General features: G+C 39.6%; 2 protein-coding genes across 3 annotated transcripts; both read right to left on the bottom strand.

The window, feature by feature from the left end:
- Window positions 1-2,008: 2,008 nt before the first annotated feature.
- Window positions 2,009-5,973, bottom strand: LOC145907990 (uncharacterized). Of its 2 annotated transcripts, none has more exons than XM_082995151.1 (8): window positions 5,914-5,973; window positions 4,909-5,755; window positions 4,572-4,694; window positions 4,298-4,420; window positions 3,900-4,022; window positions 3,516-3,644; window positions 2,994-3,136; window positions 2,009-2,694 (listed from the first exon to the last, which is right to left on the bottom strand). In XM_082995151.1, the coding sequence occupies exons 2-8, from the start codon at window positions 5,069-5,071 to the stop codon at window positions 2,491-2,493; spliced, it is 1,008 nt and encodes a 335-aa protein (XP_082851277.1). In that variant the 5' UTR covers window positions 5,072-5,755; window positions 5,914-5,973; the 3' UTR covers window positions 2,009-2,490. The 2 variants fall into 2 exon arrangements, with proteins under 2 accessions (XP_082851277.1, XP_082851278.1); XM_082995152.1 differs by having other exon boundaries at window positions 4,909-5,037; window positions 5,284-5,934.
- LOC145909519 (coadhesin-like) lies at window positions 5,924-7,756 on the bottom strand. The gene is made up of 4 exons (XM_082996908.1): window positions 7,169-7,756; window positions 6,458-6,653; window positions 6,113-6,213; window positions 5,924-6,058 (listed from the first exon to the last, which is right to left on the bottom strand). The coding sequence occupies exons 1-4, from the start codon at window positions 7,754-7,756 to the stop codon at window positions 5,924-5,926; spliced, it is 1,020 nt and encodes a 339-aa protein (XP_082853034.1).
- Between the last annotated feature and the right edge of the window lie 1,953 nt (window positions 7,757-9,709).

Here is a 9,709-nt window from a genome sequence, read left to right as displayed (position 1 = left end):
GATGTATAAAGTAACTGTAATGAAGTTGAAATTATGCTAAAAACTGGATGATAATTTGTCCAGATGCAGCAAAACTTGCGGCACTGGCTTGAAGGTACGGGAAAGAGATATTCACTTGAACTTGACTTGCAACGGAGAGGATTGCATTGGTGATAACTTGGAGGAAAGAGAATGCAACTCTCAGTGTTGCCAGGGTACAATGCTGTCTCGGAATATTTAAATGGCAGTTCAGAATCTCGTGCTAAATGCTTAGCAATTAGATTTGTTCACTCTTGTTTTCAAGATATGACCAATGACGTGATACAATTTTCTGTGTTATGCCGTATTATTTAAAAGTGTTTCCCTCCGAAAAACATTGCAACAATTCTTTGAGTACGATTTCCTTTTATAAACCTTGTGTGATTGACTAGTCGGATTATTGTAACTTAATTTACCACCTCGCTTTAAAAAATCTGCTGGGCAAATTTTGTTTAGTCGATTGCATTGTATCGAACTGCGTCGACACAAAAGGAAGTTACCGCTGCGATTGCCAGCCTGGCTATACGAAAAACAACAACTTGGAATGTGAAAGTAGGATTATGGCTTGTGTTCCAATACTTTAAAGAAAGGGTCTAAACCTATTGAACTTATATAAAACAACAAATCTTTTTACAGTTTGTTGTGTAGTGTCTTAGAAATTTAGAGCGTTGGTTGTGCTATGCGTGATAAATAAAATCAATGAAAACTCTGATTTGTACTTCGATGAATGCACAGTGCAGATTACCAATTGCCACTTGATCGGTCGATGTGTTGACACTGAGGGGAGTTTCCTTTGCGTATGCGAGCCTGGATTTTCAGGAAATGGAACAGTCTGCTCAGGTATGCCAATGGTCCTTTTTTCAATCCTCGAAATACAAATGGCTACCGAACCTTCACAAAAATATTAACACTAAAAGAAATTATTGTCCTTGTCTAACTGGCTTCGTGTCTCAATTGGGGCTATGTTCTGGTTCGTACTGACGAAATAGTGAACGTTATTTGGTATTTAATGTTAGGTTTGTAAAAAACAGTTCACCTTTTTTAATAATGTAAAGCATTCAACAATTTTGGACACTGTTTTGTCAGCACATGCAAAGTAATAGCTGAAATCGCCAAGTTAAGCGTTTGTAAAGCGGGAGACTTTAGCATGGAAAAAGTTGGCATTATATCAGAAATATTTGCTAGTTCTATTTCGGTAAACAGATGTTAACGAGTGCCAACAAGGGAATGCTAAATGCGATATCAACGCAACTTGCGAAAACACCTTCGGTTCGTACAAATGTTTATGCAATGAAGGAATGTTCGGGGACGGAAGGACTTATGTTGGTAAGAATTAAACTTGCTTATGTTTTCTTGTTCGGCAACTGATGTTGTTCAAACAAGTACACAAAATATCTTTTCTTTCGAAAAAACAATGGCAACTGTTTAGTGCGAAATTGCAAATATGCAAGTTTTCTTAACGTTCCAAGTGCACAGTGGTTTTCGAGACTTCACAGTTTAGGAAAGCAATTGACTATTTTGCTTTGTTCATATTTTTGGCCATTGTATCATAAGGGTGAGGTGCGCATGCGGTTGGGCTGCTCTGCTGAGGTATTTTCCAACTGCACAGGTTCTTCTATGTACAATATCTGTTGCATTAATATTTGGACGATGTCCAAGCTGAGGTTTATTGTATTGAAATTGTGAAATATCGTGTTTCTTGTAGTGTAGCACTGTAAATTCATTCACTATTCTGTTTATTTTATTTTTTACATAAAGCGGCAATTCAAAGTCATCCATTTAGTTCCCAAGTCGTAAAAGAAACCTTTGAGCACAAAAAGAATATGTTTGGATGGATCTTTGTGCCATTCACAACTGGATCAAAACCACGTCTACCTCACATATCGGAGCAGAATAAATATTTTTCTCACCCTTAAAAATCTTCAAATTAACGAAGGCAAGCTGGTGGTTCGTGCATTTATTTTAGACCAAAGAGTGTTCAAACGTATATATTAGCAAGACTTTGCAGAAATTTTTAACAGCAATTGTTATGCTCTTTCCGTTTGCGTATGTTTGCTGCCAATTATTCACGGCGCATCGGCATGTTACGTACTTGTTCTAATCCAAAATTTTAAGTATGCATTTTCCGATGTTTTCGGACAACAACCAATCAAATTTTTAAAATTCATTGTAAAACATGTTTAATGGTGACAATAAACATGTAACAACAATAAAAACTCGGCACAGTTAAACACGATAAATGGAACAGATTGGATAAGGACGTGGGGCCGGTAAAAACCGCAATTGGTTATTTGAAACCGACACTTGGGTGTGGCGATATTGCGAGGAAAATTTGGCTGTTTTTCAGAGTGTAGAAAAGAAAATCAACAATCACTATGCATTTAACGAAACAAATAGAACTAAAATAATAGTAAGATTTTGTTTGTTTGTTTTATGTAGCGCACGATTGTATTTTGGTAAATTGTTGCGAATTTAAGTTTGGCGAGTGCACGCACACACGACGAGAGCAATTAGGCCGGAGGCCAAGTGTTGTTGTGATGTTGTACTAAATTTCAATGTCAAAAGTGTCACGGTCAGATCTTTGTCATTAATTTCGTCCGTTTTCATCGCGTTGTCTTCACCGTGAGACGGATTTGTCAATCTTTCGGTCTTTGAATTTGCCCACCTTTTGTACACCTCATACAATATATTGATTAAAAGCACTAAATGACCCTGGCCTACAAAATTACAAACTGTTAAAGTCGGCAAAAAAAGGTACTGGAATACACAATAACATAACAGAGGGCTGTATGAACCTATATAACTTATATATGAAAGATTTCATAACATAGAAATCGTAATTTATGAAAAATATAAAATGTGTAACTATGCAAATAAGGCGTTTAATTCTTGTGATTTAACCACTATTTAATTTGCGCAAATCAGTTGACTCTTAAACAAATCCGTATAATCATTCTCCATAGAAAGTCAAGTACCTGCACTGCAGCAAATACGAGCAGTAGGACCGCCACGCTTCCTGAAAGCACGTAAAGCGCCAACATTTCAATTCTGGTTCTGCCAGACGCTGACAGATCTTTCTTTTTCTCCTTCATTCTCGACGCAAAGTTTGGCGGAAGTTCTGAAACGAAAGTTTGTCACATACGAGTTGGAAGTGAATCCAATACGAATGTTGCAACAACAACATGTGATTCACGTCAGTTTAGGAGCAACATGCGTGTAGGCTAATATTTAACAAAGTTTGATAATTTTGAAGGTTGGAATAGTTTGTTTTTAAGTTGCAAAATTGAACATTTCTAAAGCATACCAACCGATGGCAAATACTTGCGTGTGACACAATTGAAATAGTTATCAATGTTGCTTGATTTGTACTTGTAATGTCTGTACAAAATTTTAAATCAATTTACACTATGGGTTTATGTTTGTTTTGGTCCCTAAATTTTAACGTTCATGCCAAATTATTCACATATTTAAATGAAAATTTGCAAATTAATTTTTACCAACGCAGTTTCCATCTTGGAGGTTTATGTAGGAAGGACAAGTACATTCAAAACTACCGACTGTGTTTTTACATTCCATGAAGTCACCAGTGCAAGGTTTCTTCTTTGGGTCGCTACATTCGTCGATGCCTTAAAGGTAAAAGCGGTTGAATAAATCTTAACTGAACATAGCCAGCAAAACCTTAATAAACCATTTTGAGAATGGATGGTGGCATAGGTGGATATTCACATACCGGATTGTATTTGCATCCAGTGATAAAAAAGTAATGTTTTTCTTGATGAAAGAACAAACGCAAACTAAACTTAAGGGTAATGTATGTCGTTAAGTAGACATTTACAACATCAGTTACCACACAAGCAAATATAAGCAAGTTTGATTCTTACCAACGCAAGTCCTTCCGTCCCCGGACATTCCTTCATTGCAGAAACATTTGTACGAACCGAAGGTATTTTCGCAAGTTGCGTTGACAGCACACCCGGAATTTCCTGGCTGGCACTCGTTGAAATCTGTTGGATGAAAAACTTAGCAAAAATAGCAAGCTACAATTGGATCACCCACAAACAGTATACTTCTTAGCCATGATTTGGCATCGCAGACAATCTGATTAAAGCCACTTATATGTAAAAACCGCATATAAACAAAAAAGTAAACACCGTTAATCTTCAAACTGCTAAAACGCTGCCGAAAAGTGTTTTAAATACTTTACACAGTTATAAAAGTTGTATTTATTTATATATATTGGTTCTACGAAAATAAAGATCAACATTTTGTCAATACAAACCCAGGCACAGTCCGTCTTCAGACTCGAAGCCAGTTAGACACGGACGTGAGTAATTTCCTTTATTGTTCACACATACGGTGTTGTCTGGGCAGGTAGCAATGCCCGTTTCACACTCATTTATTTCTGCAAGATAAAATATAATTCTGAACTTGTATTGTAAGCATATAGGCAGAATGATACTAAACAAATTAAACCAAACGTACACAAACTATATTACAAAGCAACCAAGAATTTATATCATGGATGCTTTAATGTTCTATCAATTGCGATATACCTGAGCAGACTGTTCCATTTCCTGAAAATCCAGCCTGGCATATGCAAAGAAAACTTCCATCAGTGTCAACGCATCGACCGTCCTGGTGGCAATTGGTAATCTGAACTGTGCATTCATCGATGTCTAAAACAGAGTTTTCATTAATTATATTGTCGCTTGAAGTGTTATTACAAAAATACGTTATTTTATTTGAACAAAACTCAAACCATACGTACTAAATTCCTAAGACACCAAGCAACAAACTGTAAAAATACGTGTTGTTTTAGAAGTGGGATCTGTTCCATTAGGTTTCGACCCTTATTCCTTTCAAGTATTGGAACACAAGCCATAATCCTACTTTCACATTCCAAGTCGTTGTTTTTCGTATATCCAGACTCGCAATTGCAGCGGTAACTTCCATCCGTGTTGACGCAGTTCGACATCTCCGGGCATGAACTACTTCCTGGCTGGATGCATTCGTCAACGTCTGACAAAGCAAGCCTGTCAAGTATTCTCAGCATTGCATTGATACACTTGCCTTCATTAAGCTAAATGTATGCCCTATTCTTTAGCACTTATCATTGCAATGAACGAAAGTGTTTATTTTCTCTTTGACCCACGTAATAATCTACATAACTGGTGGCTATTAGTTACAAATCATTGCAAAAATCAATTTTCAGAAATATCTTAGCATTTAGCAACATTTGACTCAATGCTTAGGTGAATAATTTACCTGTGTCACAGCACAGACCACTCCACCCTGGTTCACATAAACAACCCGTAGCAGTCACAGTGGCTCCATTATAACAAAAATTTGTGTTACTGATTCGAATTACAGTGATCTGACTAGTCTATCAGGCAAGGTTTTCCAACAGCAAATCCTACTTGAAGAATTGTTGCAGTGTTTATCAGAATGAAACACTTTTACTCAAAGTCAAATGTAATACGGCATAACAACATAAAGTTCGCATTACGATATGGGTCATACATTTAAAACAAGAGTGAACATGTCTAATTGCCAAGCATTTAACACGAGATTCTTGGCTGCTATTTAAATATTCCGAGACAGCATACCTGGGCAACACTGAGAGTTGCACTTTTGTTCATCCCTGTTATCACCAATGCAATCCGCTCCGTTACAATTCTTGTTCAAGTGAATATCTCTTTCCCGTATCTTCAAGCCAGTGCCGCAAGTTTGGCTGCATCTGGACAAATTATCAAGCGGATTTTTAGCATCATTTAAACTTCATTACAGTTACTTTATACATCCTATGTAACAATGCTGTGTCAAACTTCGGCTTCGGGGGAAAACGAATCATTATGGTATCAATTACATGGTACAACAACCAAAATCATTACTTACTCTCCCCAATCTAACCATTGGCCCCACACACAATCTGCAGGACAACAAGCATCATTGCACGTTCTTTCTTCCTTGAAACTGCCATTGCAAGGGGAACCACCGCATATTTGCGACACGCAGACACTTCTGAAACTTGACTGCGTTCCTTCAAATAAAATATTTTGTTAGGTTTATTTTTAGTCGATACTAGGAATCATACCATATCATTACCAACCGTTTTCACACGTTTTGGAGCAGATTGTCCAAACACTCCAATTGTTCCAGACACAGTTGACAGGGCAACAATTTTGATTGCAGATTCTGCAAATATTTGTTTATAGTTGTAGAAAGAAGCAATGAGCAATAAACTTTACTAGATTTAGCGAATTTGGAACGGGGTTTAACGACTGGGAAAGAAACATGTTTAGTGGTATCTGGTGTCAACACCAAAATCAAAAAAATTGTATTGGAAAATCACCACCACCCACTTATAAATATGACAATAACCAAACACCTTGCATTTCCATTCAAGAAATAAACACTTAATCTGACTCATTTGATTGACCTTCACATTCGAATCCCCCGTACCGAGCTTTCAGGTCAACCTTTCTTGATCTGAACCTGGATCCACCACCGCAGGTAACATTGCAGTTGCTCCACACACCCCAGTTACCCCAAACACAATCCACAGGACATGGGTGTGTGTTACACGGTGTTGAATCAATACTTGAACCATTGCAGGATTTTCCCCCACACGCGAGCTCCATGAAAATTTGGCGTTGACGGTGTTTTTCGCCTCCACCGCATGGGACAGAACACTCGCCAAAATCACTCCAGTCTCCCCATTGACAATCGACGGTCAGCAGTGAGTGTTACAGAATTGTGACGTGGTATCTTCGCCCATACATGGTTGACCACCACAATTAGCTGCAACCAGGATCTGTCGATTGCGAAATTGTGTACCATTACCACATTCAACAGGACAATCGTTAAATTTGCTCCACTGTCCCCACTGACAGTTAACCGGGCAACATTGGGTGTTGCATCTTTGCGACTCCTCGTTTGGTCCTGTGCAATTTAAATCCCCGTGCCTTATGTATCGAGCTATTTACCTAAGTTTTGATTGAGTTCCCCCACCACAACTAACAGAACATCTTCCAAATTCGCTCCACGCTTCCCAGATGCAGTGTATTGGACAGGGGTGGGTGTTACAACTTCTTACGGATGTCGATAAACCGTTGCAAGTTAAACCTCCATGCCTGGAACTTACAGAGATATTTCTTGATCTAACCTGTGTTCCTCCTCCGCAAGAGACAGAACATGTCCCGTATTCACCCCACGAACTCCAACGACAATCAATAGGACAAGGCTGAGAGTTGCAAGTTTGGAATAACGTTGGCGACCCAGAACAAGATGCACCTCCGTTCCTAGCACTTGCCTCGACAATCCTTGATCTTCTCTGCGTTCCACCGCCACAAGTTGCTGAACAATTACCAAACTTACCCCACGAACCCCAACGGCAATTTACAGGGCAAGAGTGAGTATTACACGAGCGAGAAGAACCAGAGCAAGAGCCTCCGCAAGAATGAGATCTTGTTGTAGAGCGAGATCTATACTGTGTTCCTCCGTTGCAATTGGCGGAGCATGATCCGTACCGCCCCCATGGTCCCCAGGCGCAGTTCACCGGACAGCATCTTGTGTTGCAAGTCTGTGACGAAGTTGAGCCCCCGTAACACCGACTGCCTCCGCAACTTGCACTCCGGCCGTGCATCCGGGTCCGTGTTCTAATTCCACATCCACAGCTCGCAGAGCATCCTCCCCAACTCCTCCAGAATGCCCAATAGCAGTTCACTGAAACAACCATGATGATAGTAGTGGAAATGTGATATCTTTGAAAACAGAGATTGAATAAAATTTCTTTACGGTACAATTCAATGTACATATGTTCTCAAACAGAACTACTAACTTCCAACTTAGAGTGTAGATTACAATTGTTATATTGACAATTACTTGTTATCATGTACAAGCAATGAGCCAATGATGTTTGTGATACCAAGCCGACAACACTATTGGTATCCAAGAAGTTGTTTGACGATGGTACGTTTCATAGCAGTTCGTCTCCGGTCTTTCGTACCTAGTTTGGTACCTAATGGAACGAATCCCAGTGCAAAGTCACCGCAAAGTGGAATAGTCTCTGTCTGGCTAAATAGCCGACAAGACTGTTGTCAGTCACCAGTTGCACTGATGTGAATTGATAGGTCGAAGCAGTGGGCACAACAATCTGCAGCTAATGTCTGTATCGCTATAACTGGCGAAAATACCAACACAACAACATGGTTTTGTAGTCGCATCGATGTGATTCATGAGTTTAAATCAAACTTAAACTTATTTTCTACTGAACAGCAAATAAGGAGAAATCGGCTCTTTATTTTATTACCTGGACAACATTGGTTGTTGCACGATCTCGAATTCGGCAATCCAAAGTCTCTCCCCTACTCCGAGTTATTCTTGAAGATTGCGTTCCACCTCCACAAGGTCGTGAGCAACTTGCCCAGCTCCATTCACAGGGCGTGGTGCCACATATCCAAAACCCGCAATGGGACCTGGAGTAAATCGTGCATGGAATTTTTGCTGCAATTTGTATTTCTTTTTGACGGCAAAATTTGATTTATGGAAACTTCACCAATCTCACTGCGCACAACAACTACTAGCATCATCGAGACAAATTGTCAGGGAAGCCGCCTACCCTGCACGCACCAGTGTACCTTGGCCACAATATACCCGTGAAACCACTGAGCTCCTGTAGCTCAGTTGGTAGAGCGTTGGGCCTGGTTAGCCCAGGGTCCGACCTCAACGGGAGCATGATTTTTCAGATATCACTCCGACTTGTCGGGAAAAGTGGCTGATTCAGCTTGGCTGCAATGCCTTTGAACCTAATTAGCGTTAATAAACGGATGTATGTTTGTTTCTGATATTTGCATCACACTGAATCACATGAATTTGTAGTTGTTTACATTTTTGTTGTTGTGCGGAGTGAGGTTTATGATATGTCTGTAAATCGAGTTTTGCTGTCAAAGAGGACTACAAACTTCAGCAAAAATTCCATGTACAATTTACTCCATGTACTATTGCAGGTTTTTTTAATGTAATAGCAGGCCCTGCCAATGGAGCTGGGCAAGCTGCTCACGACCTTGTGGAGGTGGAACGCAATCTCCAAGAATAACTCGGAATAAGGAGAGTGCGGTTACTGCAGATTGCCAAGCTCGAGATCGTGCAACACCCAGTGTTGTCGAGGTAATGAAATAAAGAGCAGGTTTCTCCTCGTTTGTTGTTGAGTAGAAAATGAGATTAAGTTTGTTTTAAATTTATGAAACACATCGATGCGACTACAAAACCATGTTGTTGTACTGGTAGTTTCGGCAATAAGTTATAGCGATACAGATATTAGCAGAACATTGTGCGCACTGCTACGACCTATCAATACACATCAGTGCAACTGGTGACTAACAACGGTCTTGTTGGCTAAATAGCCAGAGAGAGACTATTCCACTTTGCACTGGGTGTCGTTCCGTTAGGTACCAAACTAAATATTTTTTTAAAGGAACGCAGTCAAGGTTTAGAAATGTGAGCGTGACGCAAATATGCGGTGGTTCCCCTTGCAATGGCAGCTTCACGGAAGAAAGAACGTGCAATGATGTTTGCTGTCCTGCAGATTGTGTGTGGGGCCAATGGTTAGCTGGCTTGTGTTCCAATACTTTAAAGGAAGGGTCTAACCTATTGCACTTATATAAAACAACAAATCTTTTTACAGTTTGTT

Source organism: Ascidia mentula, chromosome 7 (assembly GCF_947561715.1).
Source record: "Ascidia mentula chromosome 7, kaAscMent1.1, whole genome shotgun sequence".
NCBI classification, from domain to species: Eukaryota; Metazoa; Chordata; class Ascidiacea; order Phlebobranchia; family Ascidiidae; genus Ascidia; species Ascidia mentula.
Note: the sequence above shows the minus strand (reverse complement) of the source record. Positions and strands in the feature narration are given on the sequence as shown.